The sequence below is a fragment of the Rhinolophus sinicus genome, chromosome 16 (assembly GCF_057876585.1).
Source record: "Rhinolophus sinicus isolate RSI-liver-muscle chromosome 16, RSI-T2T, whole genome shotgun sequence".
NCBI classification, from domain to species: domain Eukaryota; kingdom Metazoa; phylum Chordata; class Mammalia; order Chiroptera; family Rhinolophidae; genus Rhinolophus; species Rhinolophus sinicus.
In genome coordinates this window covers 162,636,693-162,652,354 of record NC_142516.1, presented here as the reverse complement: position 1 = coordinate 162,652,354, position 15,662 = coordinate 162,636,693, and the positions used below count along the sequence as shown (strand labels likewise).

Genomic DNA, 15,662 nt, shown 5'->3' with positions numbered 1-15,662 from the left:
GGCAGAAATTTGGCAAGGCCTTAAAAAAATCTCCTCAAAACACATAAACAAATGTTTTAAGTAACAACAATCAAATTGGCATTCTTAAATGAATCTCAATATAAAGTACAGATTTCTAAAAAAATAAAAAGGCAAGAAACCAGAAACATAGTTAAGATTTCCCTAAGTGGTTAGCAGTCAATGGACAGGTTTGCTGTATCATTATACTTTTAACCTATCACAATATTAAAATAATGGTCATTGATTATAAACATTGTATTTATGAGTTTTCATGAATTTAGTGACTAGGAAGTTGAGGTGGTTATTCCTGCATAGCTCAGTGAGATTACTCTTTAACACACTGAAGAATGAGCACCAGCTGTTTTCAATGTTTAGCTATAAAGATTTTCCATATTCTGAAAATAAATTCCATACTGGTTTATAGACAATCACTAGTGGAATGATTAAAAATGCAAATTCCTAGGTCACATGATCAGACACTGATTCAGTGACCTTGGGGAAGAGTTCATCTACCTCCTCAATAAACACCCAATTGCACCTGATGCAATTTGTCCACAGAACACTTTGAAAACTGCTTATGCAGTGAAAAAGATTTTCTTACAATTTCTATACCAAAGTTCTATCAGTACGTATAGCACTTTTTTTTCCCATATGGCAGTTTTTGATGAATAAAATCAGTCAAAATTTTTGTGCTTTCCAAATCTTAGCAACTATCCAATTAATAAGAAACCCTACCCTATTTTCCAACATTCTAATTCCTCTTAGACTGTTTTACGGGTTAAATTTAAAAGTATTAGAATTGCAACATTCAGTATCCCAAAGTTGAAACTTAGAGTAAATCATTTCTAAATTAATTTAACCTTGTGTTTTTTGGAGGAAGTTTAGAGGAACCTGAAGCTCCTTATAGTAACGTCTTAGTTTAGGAGGCTGTAGTTCCTTGAAAGCCAATTTAAAACACACACACACACACACACACACACACACACACACACACACAAAAACAAAACAGAAGACAACCTGCATTAAGATCTCTTTAAAAAGAGAAGGAGCCTCAGAACAGGAAACGAGAGATTAAACAATGACAGGTAAATCATTTCCTAGACTTCCGGAGAGTCTTGGCAGCAAAAGGTGTAGTGCTTTTGGAAGAAAAAAAAATCATCACCCACAAAGTGACTAATTAATCAAGTGACTTATTACAAGTAAGAAAACCTGGTATTTGTTAAGATGGGCTTGTAGCAGCTTGCTGTGTTTGCTCCCAAAAGACGACTGCAAACACACTGACATTTTGTCATACTGCATCTTTTTCCAAAGTAAAATTTAACAATTTTCTGGATAATTTGATTAAATAAGAGAGGTCCTCTCAAGTTGGCCTGCTTGGGCTAGATTAGGCTAACATAGGATGGCATTTTATGATACCTTATACCTGACTCAAAAACAAGCTATATTTTCCATGTCTTTCTTAATATAAGGAATTTGGTAACCTGGTAATAAATTTAAGAGTCTACAAACCAAATAGACTGGCAAAACATAGCCATGATCAGCTAAGCAAAGAAAACATTTCTTGCCTCAATTATAAACATTTTCATATGTATACTGAATGCCTGACGCACAGAAGATATTCAATAAATGTTTGTTGAACTAAATTCATTTCTCTGGTCTTGAATTAGCCTCATGGCATTAATTCTTAATTCTGGATATAAAGAAAAAGTCTAATTTGTTCATCTTTTAGGGATGTCTCCTGAATGAATCAGTTTAAGATTTTTTTAAAACCTGCAAAACAAAGGCAAGTCAGCAAATCTACAAACACAGATGGAAGAACAGGATAATGATACAGCCAAAACAAGCTCTTATGGTTAATACAGGTGCGTCAAATGCTCAGTTATTTCTCTCCAGATTGCTAGAATTATATCTGAAAATCATCAAATCTCTACATTACTTTTAAAGCAGCAACATAAATGAAAATAATCTTATAGATAAGTGAAACAATTTCATTGAAATGCTAGCCTTAACATAAAAGGTAGTTTCTTTCACTTCAAAGAAAGAAAAGGTAAAAGAAGACAACACAGCTCAGTTTAATTTCAAACGTTAATATATTTTCTATTTTATATTGAACATATGCATCTGTAACCCCTCATTTGCAGCAACTATCACATCCTCATAAAAGGGGCAAAATTTGTAAGATGCCTCTTAAAATAAATATTCTTTTTTATAAAATAATAAAACTTCAAATAAATATTCTTTACACTAAACAATATGTTGAAAAAATTAGAAAATAAAGGTTGAATTTTACTGTAACTGTACAATATACATGAAGTCCAAAGGGAAATCAGAGTCTTACAATAAAGGCTTTCTGTAAGGCAAAATACAATCTAAAAACATACTGATTGATTCACATTCTTCCGAATGTACAACATATTAGTATAATATTTTGTGACTGTGCCATATAGCATGGCACAACTTGTTTTTCACAGTTGCAAATATTATTGTATATACAAAAATATAGCACATTATCTCTGGAGAAAACAATGGAAAAAAAGTCATTTGCTAATTTACAAATTTTGAAAGGACTATTCACAAACAAAAATTTTTGCCTAGGAATGTCTGTTGCTTTAGCTTATGCAACATGTGAGTCGCCAGGTTCTATATCTCATACTTTGAGCTCCATTAGCCGAGTTCTAACAAGCATATCAGTTAAAATGGCACATGGACAAAAGCATTTCACTGCAAACAGCAAAGAATATCCCAACCCTCTATTAACAGTGCCAAGATTATAACTGTTTAGTTGGTTGCATATGTGTGTTAAAAAGAAAAAAAAGGAACAATCCTTATTATTGTAATATTCCTGATTAATGATGCTATGTTGGTTTTTCAAAGTTCCTGGGTGGGACAGTGGGAACTTTGCAGCAAACTGTGTTTGAGTTTTTACAACGGCATCCAGGCCTGTTCACCCGGTCATAACACCCCTGGCACAATTTAAGGCAACCCTTGGCTGGAAGGTAACACCATAAACAAGGCAAAAAAAGGGACATGACGCCCATGGCCGACCAACGTGTACAACAGTGAGACTGGCTGCAAGAACACGGGTTGTCAGCACAGTTGTCCTCGTCATCATTAGAACAGTGATAGAAGAGACCTTTCACACAGCACACACAAGTCCCATAGTCAATCACGTTCTGGGCTGAGCAAAGGCACTGCTTGTCGCAGATCCAGTCTGATGGCAGAGGCCTTGGGTAGGTACACTCCTTACATTTGCATTTGCCACAGTCCTCACACCTGTAGGCATGCAGGCCCAAATCTTCCTTGCTCAGGGGCTTAAGCTCACCTGGTTTGAGCTCGGATTTGGGCTGCACCCGGATTATCCCATCAGTAACCGGCCCAGAGGAGAAAGATGGTCCCAACAGTCTCTGTTCAGAGGAACTGCTGCTGGTACTTGTCCTCGTACTGCTCCGAGACCCAGAGCTGACCGTGCTGATGGACCTGGACAGAGGGGCTCTTGAAGAAGAATGGACCTGCGAGTGCTGGAGCCTGGGAGGCTGGCGGTGCTCGGGCAGACCATGGAGTCTCTCATGTTTGTGCTGAGAGGAGGGGCGAGGAGCAGGCTTGAGCCCAGGTCTCGGGACCACAGTAGGCCCCTCTGTGTACTCATTGGTGTTTCGGATGGCTCTGATCTGATCCAAGGACAACACGTGTACCTGCTGGGTGAGGGTGTCTCTGGGGTCAGGCTCCCCACGCTGCCTGCCATTGTCACGGGGTGCCTGCAGCAAGGGCTGCGACCCACTGCCACTCTGAGCTCTGGCCTCCATCAGGTCTTGAAAGTGTGGTCACTCCAGCAGGCTTAGAACACATCTGAATTCCTGTGGAAAGCAAGAGGAAAGAGTAGGTTTACACTCCAGGATACTTCCCCACTCTCCACCCACCTGAGTTAACTCTTCACTTCCCACTTCCCCTAGAGAAACAGGATTGGAAATGGAGTGGTTGTGGAGTTTATGAGAATAGCCATATATGATCAATGCCTGTAAAATAATGACTGGGTATTGACAATTCGTTAATCTTGTGATGTGTAGTGACACAAAGCTAGTCTTTGTTCCAATCACTTAAGTATCAATTCCTTATGCAAATAAACAAAATTTCCAAGGGTCAGGTTCAATGTAAAACTGGCAAGAAAGTAATGTTAGAACATAACATTGCTACCAACGTTTTCAAAAGTTGAACACCTTTTCCAAATTTGAAACAGGTTTAAGATTATGGCCATTTGTCTTAAACGTCAATGAATACAGCCTAGAAATTCCAACTTTAAGTCTGATTTTACATCAAATATCTTGAACTATGATTATGTAATATTCTGTAACTATAAAAATCCCATAGGATGAATGACATGTAAAAGGTAAATATTTCCCCACCAAAGAATACTTATAAATTTTACAACAATCATGCATTAACTGTAACTGTACAGTAGCAAAGGTATAGAATTAAAAAGCAAATCGATTCAAATCTTGTCAGGTGCCAGAAATACAATAACGCAAACTACACAACAAGCAAAACAGGAGCTTATTTTCAACTTCTCAACTTTAGAATCAAATATATAATATTTTACAGCTTGACTGTCTAGAAGACCTTAAATTCTGTAGTTGAAAGACTGTTCTGTTTTAGAAATAAATTATGTCAAAATCGTAAGTTGTTTGCCCGGCTCCAAAAACTTAATAGTTGAGAACATAAACCGGCTGGTGATAACAGGAAGTGTTTTAAAAATTCAAGTGCCACATCTCAAATCTATCATTCTGACAAGTAATCGTGTAAACGACAATCCGTTTATAAATTTCAAAACTATCATTCCCTTTACCACTAAGTCTACAATGAATAAAAACGGCGAAACCTGGACCTTTATCCAACCTCCGCTTTTTAGAAAAGGGACACAAGCAGGTGACACACGCCTCCCAATTCGGAACAAGGCAGAGCTGGAAACCGGATCTCACTTGCAACAGAAAAGCAGACAAGACAACGATGCTCTTTGCTTTCACTCCGTTTATCGACTCTATCTGCGCCCCAACACCGTCTCCAGCAGGTGGGACACAATCGGGGCCCCGAGGGACTTTATTCCGGGCGGACTGCTGCAACCTCGAGTCCAGGCTGGACCCCTGCGCACAATTCCAAGACCGACAGACAGGAGGGGGGCGCGGGCACCTTGGAAGGGAACGTGCTGTGAAACGCTCGAGCACTTCCCCCTCCCCTCCTTTTCCAGCTAAAATCTACCCCGCTCCAGATAACCGCCTCCCATCTCTAAGAGGGAGCCACTCTATTCTCAGGCTGAGGTCACGTAGCCCACCACAGGGCGTTCCCGAGAAGGATCTCGAACATCAGGCACAGGTTTCCAGCCCCGAGGCCAAGACGAAAGCCGGACACAGAGCCGGGACACCGAGGCACCCACGCACACTGGGCGACTCCACTGTGCACTGACCAAAGGGACACTGCCTGCAACGTGTTCACGCCTATGTATTAAAATATACATACACACACCTGTATTTCTTAAAATAAAACAAGAATTGTTTAAGGAGAGAGCATTTTTCTGGGCCCCACCCCATTGCACACGTCTGGCAGGCAGGAACCAGATCCCTGGACTGGGAACTTTCCGCGCAGATTTGCTTGCAGTGGAAAGGAGCATCTTTGGGAGTCTTTTTTTTTTTCTTTTTAAACAAAAGTGATTTCTGTCGCTTTCTGGCCTCCTTCGCAGCGCCCCTCACCCTGCGTGCTCCCTCATTCTGCCCCCACGCCCCGCGAAATCCCTATTAAGAACTGTATCATTAGAGTAAGGATTAGGGGAAAAGGACTTCATCACAAGGGTGGGGCAAACCGACACAGAAACTGCTTTGTAAAAGACGCACAAGATTCCGAATTAAAAAACAGCAGCAACAAAAGTAGATCAGCCAAAGGAAATAAAAAACTAGCCTCTTTTGCCACCTATTTTCAGGTAATGGAAAACGATCGCGACCGCTTGATGACTTTCTTCCGGTGTTGGGTCAGCCCAATCTTCTAAAAATAAAAAAAGCATGACCCAGGCCGACCACGGAGAACGGAAAAAAGAGAGAGCTGCACTTCCGAACCGCAGAGACCCGGCGCCAGGCAGGGCGACGCTCCCACCCGCACCCGGCTTGCCTCTGTCCACACCGGACAGAGGCGGGGGCTCCCTCCACCCGGCACTCCGTCCTTTTTTCACCCACGGGGTCTCGCTGCCCCCGTGAGGCGAGCGCCTCGCGTGCCTCCGGTCCCGCCGGCGCCACTGCCCCGGGATAGCCTCTCCCAGGACTTGCCTTCCCCGGAGAGGAACAGGTTAGAAATGCGGGCGCCTGCAACGACGACCAGGAAAACACTAAGTGTTTTCCCTCCCTCTCTCGCTCTCAGCGCCGAATTCGCGGCCAATGCAGGGCCGGGAGACGACTCGAGGCGAGCCGTCCGTCACCCCAACTGCCCACAGTGCGGGCGCGTGGGGCCGGGGACACTACAACGCGCACGCAATGCACCCCCGCCGGGAAACTGCGGGGTTAGAGAAAGGAGGCCGGAGGAGAGAGACCCCACTCCCGGTCCGGCTGCACCTACTCCATGTTGCCCACAAAGCGCCGACCACAGCGCCAAGAGTTGAGGAGCAGAACGCGTCTCACCGTGATCGCGGCTTTACACCAACCCCTCTCCGTTGGATCTCTTCTTCCTGCGATGTGCAAATAAATCCAGCCCCGATGCAAACTTTCCCCCCGCCCCCCTTCTTTCCAAACTCTGCTCCAGTCCAACTTCGGAGCAATCGGCGGGAGTAAAAAAAAAAAAAAAGGAGAGGACAATCCGGAGCCAAATCCCCGGCCGAAGAACACTCCGGGGTTCGGGGCTGGAGGCGACCCCCTTTCCAGAGCGCACGCGGAGTATTTCCTCTTTTTTTTCTCAATGAACTGGAGGCCGAAGCGCCAACGGCGAGTCTCTTCTCCTGGCAGATGAGCGAATGAGAAAAGAAGACGGCCTTACAGAGACCCTAAGGCCAGATGGCCAAGTCGTGCAGCCACCACCGCGTCGTAGCGGAGGCGGCGCGGGGCCGCGGGCCGGGCCGGGCGGGCGCGGGGGCCTGGGCGCTGCGCGCTCCGCCGGCCCCTCTCCTTCGCTCGCTCTGCGGCGTGCAGCTCTCGGCAGTGCAGACTGGGCGTTGTGGAGGCGCGGCGGCGAGGCCGAGGCGGGGGCGGTGGGTGCGAAGGAGGAGGAGAAGGAGGAGGAGGAGGAGGAGGAGGAGGGTCTGGGGCCCGGCCGGGGGGGCTCGCCGTTGGCCTGCGCCCTCGCCTTTCCGGAGGAGGCAGGGAGCTCTGCGGCGGCCGCGGCAGCAGTAAATGGCGTCATGTGGATCCGAGGCGGAACAGAGCAGTTGTTGTCCCAGAGGATATATCGCATCCGGTCCCAGCTCATTGGCTCCGCGGGGCTACATTCACTCACACTCAAGCGCCCGCCAGCGCTCTGAGCCGCAGGAGGCATTCAAAAGGGCAACCACGCCGCCCCGCGCGTCCCCAGGCCGGTCCTGCCGCCCGGGCGCCGTCACGCGGGGCGCCTGCGGGGCCGGACTGGGCACGGCGGGGTCAGTTTATCTAGTTTCAAGGAAACACTGACCTTAAGGTTTCCCCAGAGCCCATGAGGACGAGCCATGAGGAACTTTCTCCTCGCCACTAGGAAACGGGAATGAACACTTAAAAAATAATCCGGGCCATGGAGTGTTAGCATTTAAAACAAGTTGTAGGTTTTAAGACTTTATTCGGAACCCATTTCAAGCCCACCTCTCCCTATTTCTGACCCCCACCCCAGGGGGCGACGAGGAGAGAAAAAGGGGGAGGGGGAGGGGAGCGGGAAGTGAGGTGGGAGGGCTATTGGTTTATTCTTTGTCTACTGGATTAACCCGATTATACACCAGGCACCAGCACAAACCGCCTCCCCCCACCTCAGAGCCTTGTACAAGAGGAACGGAATGCAGATTCGGATTTCAAGTACCTTCTGCTCTGGCCGTGATTTGCTTTTGATTTTATTGATTTGTAGATTTCGGTTTAATGCTAGGTTTTATTTTTAAAAGGGGAGTTTTTGGATCTTTCTTACTGTTTTCTTTGGCACAACACTGAAGGAAATTCTACAATCTAAACCTTTTTAAGATTAGTTAATTCAGTAATACACATATACACGATTACTAAGGGCGACATTACCGGCTTCTGAAATGGGAGGGGGTCTCACTGTTCCACTGCAGATTTCCTCCTCCACTTACCCAGAAGAGTCATCCTTCATTTCCTACTCTCCTTGTCATCTAGAACATTTCTCAACAAGATCCTGTTGTCCATTTGGAAGGTGGACCGTGTTTTCCTACGTACTTAAAAAATAGAAATTAACGCTAGAAATGCATACATACGCACTGCTCTTAACTGCCGTTCATTTACCAAGAAACGTGCTTGTACGTGGGAGCCCCAGTGAGGAATTAACACCCCCCCCAGCCACACTCCTATTACTGGATTCAAATGATTTACAGAATGTTTTTACTTTACCGGGAAGTACGGTTAATACTCCCGAATAGCACCTGCAATCTTGCCCCCGTGCGAGGTTAGAGTTCTTGAAACAGTGCTAGGAAAACGTGGTGCTTGATTCCTGTGGTCCAGCTCCAGTCCACCACCGTTCGCAGCTACCCTGGCACTCGCTGCCTTCTCCACAGCTTTCCCTCTAGAATGTCCCAGTGCGTACCCTGCCGCGCGGTGCTCTCGCCTTGCCTTCTCCCAAGTTTCTCCGGGGCTCACCCCCCTCGCCCGAGGTTTGGAACTTAGACATAGCAGGGGAAGTGGCATGCGTTATTTCCGGGCGCTGGCCTATGTACCCCCACCCCAGGTGAGGGTGGACCAGGCTACGTCGGTCGTCTCCGCTGCGTCCTGGGTGCTGCGGGCACTGGTCGACTCGGCCTCCGGGGTTCTCAGCCGCTAGCCCGACGCCAGAGTCCTTTGAGCCTCCGGGTGAACGCAGGCGTCGCGGCGTTTACAAAACGTCCGACCACCAGGGGGCGCCCTCCCGGCGCGAGGCTAGGGCTGTTTTCCTATTACTCGACGACGGTAGGTGAGGGTGCCTTTCAAAATGTGCATTTGGCCGGCTGGTTCAAAATGAAAAAAGGCATTTATAACACACATGCCACAGCAGGTAGCTTCCCCTACTGTTTCCTCGGACACATTCCGTTTGGAATGCGAGATCAGGTACCTAGGTTCAGAAAAACTTCAGCTCTTACAAAGAGGGAGGAGTTGGGAGCCAAACCAGGTTTGTTGCAAGGCTGATCCGGAACGCGCTGCCCGTCTGTGGTCAGCAAGTCTCAGGCAGGACAGGTGAAAGAAACGCCTTTTCTTCTCCTATTTTAACCCCCGCACCCGATGGCTGCCACTGGAGACACTTGTGTCTATGCTATTTTCCCAGCACTGCAGGAACTCTGCGAAGACAGGTAGTTTTGGATCAAAGCCTGAAATGGAATTTAAATCAGTAGCTTCCGTCTGGTTAAAGGACGTTATATTTTTATTGAGTCAATAGGGAAGAAACTAGGAATTTACATTTATCTTTCATGAGCCAGAAAGAATCCATGCAATCTAGCTCTCCCCTCCTCCCCCACAGCCTCGAGCTTGCTGGCTAGGAAAACATTTAACCTATAATTTAAGCACAAGGTGAAAACAAGAATTTGTTGGATTCTTTCTAATTTATTCCTTACTATTTATTTTACTTAGTGCAATTATTATTATTTTTCAGACGTGGTATATAAAGCAGTGTATTGTGCCTCCAAAGTTTTTTTTAGGGAGTTATAATCCCAAAGAGAAATTATGTTTATGTGTGTGCATGTGCACGCACACACAATGGAATGTTTGGTGCAGTTTTTGTAATGTGTTCCCAAACTGATTTTCGTGTTACATTCCCAAATTACGACTGGGATTAATTTTGGAAGATTCTTCAGAATTATGAAAGAATGTCATGTAAAACTTCACGATGAAGTCCATTTTCAAATGTGTTGTGGAGTTCTAGGGAGGCAACCTGGATGTTTGAGTAGTGTTGCCATTTGCCCAATGTTGAATCCATGGACATTTGTGCTGCACCAACGCTCACCTCCAAGTTCTGGGGGACACACCAGGTGGCATGCCTTCCTAGTCCTAACCATTGAACAGGACTGTGTGTCATACAGTTGGGATCTCATCTCTACCTTCATTTTGTTTTCTGTATTCATTTATTTGGATTTGCTTAATTTTTGTACCGATAATTATTCTCAATTTCTTTTTTTAAAAGAGGCAGTGTATAAACTTACGTGAATTTTGTCTCCCCCAGTCTTTGGTAGAAGATATCAATAGGGATAATAATAGCCATGCTTCTTTACCAGTAGGTATGTGGACTGAGTTAAGTCAGATATTTTAGAGGTTGCATTAAACTCACCTAAGCTTCTGAATTATGCGTAGTAATGGGAGAATGTAGCTTTAAACAACTCTAGTTCCAGTTTCTTTGTGAGACTGACTAAACCACTTGGCCTTACTGGCTTCAGACCCAGTTTTGATACCACAGAGAAATCTTGCAATGGTAAGATGCATTCTGGAGACAAGAATTAATAGCAGTTGATTACTTGTTTATTTGGTTAGTTTTATAACCAAGGCAATTGACTTATGTATTCACATTTAAAGCTGGCCCAGAAGACACCAGTATATACTGCTTCCAAGAGTAACAATTTAGGTCTTTCAACCATTATTTCTCCTCATATCCAATTGCAGTAGTAAACTTCATTTGTGCATGAACTCTTCCAGGAGAGACCTTTCTCAATTCAAGGGCTTTGCAATAATAGACTTTTGGATTTGGGAGCCATGACTGTAGTCATTTTGCTTTTTGAATTTCTTTGATTTTTCCAAATTCTATTGATATTACCTCTAGGAGGGAATTGGGAGTGGCTGCACTAAAAGATGCAAAGGAATTCAAAATAGACCACTTGAGTTCTTAACTAGATAGCTTGGAGATCTGGGGACAGTTTATCTCTGCATCTAACCTTCTTTGGTGATGTCCTTTATCCCTAACTAAACTGAGGGAAAGATCTGGAGTTATTCCAGGGTAAGAGGAGTGGTTGTGATGAGTTGATCTTGAACTGGAGGCTCCTATGGGTCTGGTCTTTTTCAGAGTTCTAATTTTCAACCTGATGGTTTCTATTGGTCAATTAATCATCCTGCCAGATCTATGCACACTATTGCTACAACTCATGCAAAGTCAGATGTGGACTGAAGATCTACAACAAGGCAAAACAGTATTTCTGTGCTGGCCAACATTATATTTCCCATGTATTTGTGCCTTGACCTGAAGATCAAGCTTCTTCATTTGTAGGACTGATGTGCGGAGAGCAAGTGTAGTCAGTGAAAACACTGCATTGTTGCTTTGCCTTTCTGCCACATAGCCCAAGGTTTACTTGTTTTTCTGTTTAACAGTTGATTGCTTCTGTTCTGGAATCTTTTTAACACAGATGCTACAGCTTCTTATAAGTGAAAATCATAAATTGAAATAAGAATTTGGATATTAATGGCCAAGTTAGGTAGCAGTAGGAAGATTTTAGCCTCTGAGTAAATAGGAAGTTTTGGTTTTATACTTCTTATTATGTAGACACTTGATCAAAAGGGCATAGGAAGTTCAAACTGTTCTCTAAGGAAGATGTAGTTACACAGATTCCACTAAAGCCATTCTTATGGTCCAGATGTCACAATATTAAGGCTGCCAGCCAGCCCCGAATCAATCTCAGTTAACAGGTCAACTTTTAAAATACTCAATTTGGTAAATGGAATAAGAGTGTATGCAGATTTAATTTGTTTGTTCCTTTGGACAGGAAGTGTTTTTGAAGTTACAGTGATTTGTGAATCATTTGAGAATATTGTGGCGTTATATAAAACAGCTTTTCCATACATACTCTATGTTGGGTGTGACTCTTTAAAAAGAGTATTCCAAGTATCTGGAGAGTCTGTATCAGGCCTGCTTTAGACTTCTTTGTTATGGCCTGGAATGGAAATAGAAAGATTCTTTACCATCTCATTCTTAAAAAAGAAAACTTTCTGATCTCCATAAATATTAGACAATCAGTAAATGCTTTTTAATGAATGAAATTAATATAATTAAAATAAGTAAATATTTTGTATCTTAATTTTGTAGCGGCAAATTAAGAGATTTGGAATTTCTTAATGACAGAATTTAAGAGTCACTCTACTAGCCTGGAAATTACTATTGTGTTTTGCATATTATCAGGAAGTGACAGAAACAAGTTTGTTAAGGCTATGATTTTTGATTGCTGAATTAGTAAATATTATACATTTAAAAAAGAAATCTTTATGGAATTTTTATGTAAGGAAGGAAGATTGTAGGGAACGCCTACTCTTAAGCTATATGATAAAGAAATTAACAAACAGGCTGATGGTGGGTGGCTGGTGAATATAGGTAAAAGTAAACCCATGAATTTCTTACTTTGAAAAGTGCAAAAGTACGACTATATTATTAAAATTAAATACTAAACTGTAATTTCAAATTAAGAAGTTAGCACTTTGCTAACTTTTAAGGATGCGTTTTAAAAACAACTACAAGAAAGCCACCAACTAGTGAACGATTTTGCCTTTCATATTCTTTGTGAAAATCTCCTTGTCATTTTGAGAAATAGTCTTCTCACCCTGGTCTGACAGTGCAGAGACATACTTGTATTATACCCTAAAAGATGTTAAAATTATGCACTTCAAAATTAGAAATTAGATCTTCAAAATGATCATCTTTTATAAATTTCTTTTTAACTGTAATTCCTAAAAGAGAATAGTACTGAAGCTTGAACTCTTAAGTATATTAATACTTTCTGAAGGCTTTGGGAGTTTAAATAAGATATCTAGGTTTGGAGTCCGTCTAGGCTACTTAAGGCAAACCTGAAGCATTTAAGCGTCCTGGCTTCTGATTATTCTTAGGATAAAGATTCAAGTCCTTAACCCAACTTCAAGGTCCTACAGTACAGCCCCTATCTGTTCCCACCCTCCTGTTAGACCAGGTTCTTGTGCTTCCTTCCTGCAGCTATGATTGCTAGCTTTTAGTTGCTCTAAAGTACCTGTCTCCTGCGACAGGGACTTTGTATGTATATGCTATTCCCCACTCCCTTTTTTGGTCTTTTGCCATATTAATTCTTGTTTGCCTTCTGAATCTCTGTTGTCATTTTCTCAGGAGAGCTTTTTCTGACCTCTGTGTCTAGGCCAAATCTCCGTTTTTCGTCTCCTGACCTTCTGTGCTGCAAACATACATGTAATGAAATGAATGGTTGATTAATAACTGTCTACTTCACTGTATTCTAAGCTCTATGAGGTCTGGAATCCAAGCAGATTTTGCCTGCCATTTTATCCCCCGCCTTGAAGGGCCTGGCAGATATAAGGAACTCAAGTATTGCTTTTAAATAGGATGAATGAATGAAATCATTAACCTTAGATTCCATTTGTAAAAAAGGTTGCTTTGAGGGCTGGATGATATAAAATATCTACAAAGCCTAGCGATGTGGGAAGCTCTCAGTAAGTAGCAGTAATAATTTCAATTAAATTGGATTTGGTAGTTTATTTTGCCTCCGTATTTTCAAAAACTATTAAAATTAGTAAGCACAATTTGGTTTATTTTACGTATCTTATTGTTTGCGTGGGAATAAACATTGAGATTTACTACAAGTTTCAATGACTGTTATTAGCTATATTCATCTATTAATGGTCAGTATTTCTATAGAAACCTTAACCTTACATTGATTTTTGTTGTCATGTGTGACATTCTCAAAATAGGCAGAGCACTTTAGGGAAGAAGGGACCTCTTGGGTGATGTGGTAGTTTTGTACTGGAATATCTACTGTCTGAAGTACTTGTTCAGGAAATCTGGAGATTTAAGAAACGTGAGTTCCTTCTTCGTTGAGAGTGACTTCCACATTTGGGCTCTTCTCCAGCACTGAATTTAACTGTATGTTTTGGGGATGGAGGCTTGTGTCTGCAATGATGTTGAAGCTCCATCCCCTGTTAGGAGGACGATGTACATTCACCTACATCAAATGATGGGTGGAGAGGTATTTGGTATATACTAGAACGAAATGATATTTCATTGTCCTAAATTCTTTAGGTTACTATGGTCGTGTAAAGGTGAATGTGCACATGACTCAGAATAATAATGATCAAACACAATTCTTAGGTTTAGAGGCTCGCACTAAGTAACAAGTCCTGTTTTCTACATTCTGGGGAAAACCCATGTCAAGGACTCCAACTTCTTTTACATCAACATGGTCTGGCCTTCTGGGGGCAGAATTCCTGTCTTCATGGCCTTGGCCTGGGAGTTGCCGGCTCTTATCACTTTGCTCAGTGGGTTGGAAATGAGAACTAGCTAGTTTCTGGCTGCAAGGAGCTGACAGTCTAAATGAGGAGATGAGGCAAATAGCAATGGAAATACTAGAAAGCCATTGGAGGGAATCCACTAAGACAGTTTTCAACTGAGTGCTATTTATGCTTGAGGGTTTGTTGGCCCAGCGTTGTTAAGGAGGCTCATGAAAGAGGCAGCCTCTGAGCAGGGCAGGGCTGATTGTTTAATCTTTTTGGGCCCAAGTTTATAAATCTGTTATCCTCTTATTGTGGCAGGACATATTTTAAGTGGTTTATTAAGAAGCTAAAATTTTCTGAATATATACCGAGAGTGTGGGTGAAAAAGATCCTTATGTTTATAGTACTGCAACTTTATAATGGAAGTCAGCTAAGAAAGTTCTAGAGAGAAGCCAAAATACTATATTTGAATTTCACTAAAGAATCCTATCTATAAGTATGTTCAATACATCATAGGGACATTTCAACCTTAGGCAGGGCCGGTTTGTGGCAACAGACAAATGATTATCTTCCCATTTTTGCATCCTTTCCCTAAGAACTTTCTAGAATTGTTAAAATAAGTTGTTTTTATGCCCTACCTTCTTAACTACTTTTCAAATTATTCGTGGATCATGATACTTCTGAAATCTAATATAGCTTGGGCCCATGGTACCTAAGGGGCAAAAGGCATTTTCCATGGGGTGATCATTAACCTTATAGCTCAGAAGCTCTTATAAATCAAATCAGCTGCAATTTAGTGTGCGTTCACTAATAGAGTGGGGAGTTTATAAAAAATTTCTAGTATATTTTGGTGACTGCTTTCCATCAATTTATATTGAGTACTTTATGTTCCCGAATTATCTATAGATAACTGACTTTACTTTTTCCCCTATCACAGCCTCCCAAATGACAAATGAATTACTTTTATTTTTTTTCTGAATTACACGCTCACTATAAGAAAAAAAGGTCAAACAATCCAGAAAACTATACATAATAATCCTATCATGGTTAATATGTGGTGAATATTTTAAAAAGCTTTCATTAGATACCCTGTTTTTGAGGGCTTGGGGACAAGTTGTTTTGCAATAATGCTGTGATAGCATTCTTGTTCATATACAGAGGGTGCCCGAAAAATGTATGTATGTTTTAAGAAAGGAAATAACTATTAAAATTGTAATACTCAATATATACCGATAACAAAAGATGAATACAAGTCACATTTGACTTCTGCAATTACAAATGGTGCTCAAAGTGGTTACCATCAGCATAATTTAATACAGT

The 15,662-nt window shown here is 42.4% G+C and overlaps 1 protein-coding gene across 1 annotated transcript; it reads right to left on the bottom strand.

Annotated features, from left to right (window-relative positions):
* Positions 1–2,071: 2,071 nt before the first annotated feature.
* On the bottom strand, positions 2,072–7,552 carry SPRY2 (sprouty RTK signaling antagonist 2). Its single transcript, XM_019742585.3, has 2 exons — positions 6,654–7,552; positions 2,072–3,854 (listed from the first exon to the last, which is right to left on the bottom strand). Exon 2 carries the CDS (start codon positions 3,801–3,803, stop codon positions 2,856–2,858), a length of 948 nt encoding a protein of 315 aa, XP_019598144.1. The 5' UTR covers positions 3,804–3,854; positions 6,654–7,552; the 3' UTR covers positions 2,072–2,855.
* Positions 7,553–15,662: the final 8,110 nt, after the last annotated feature.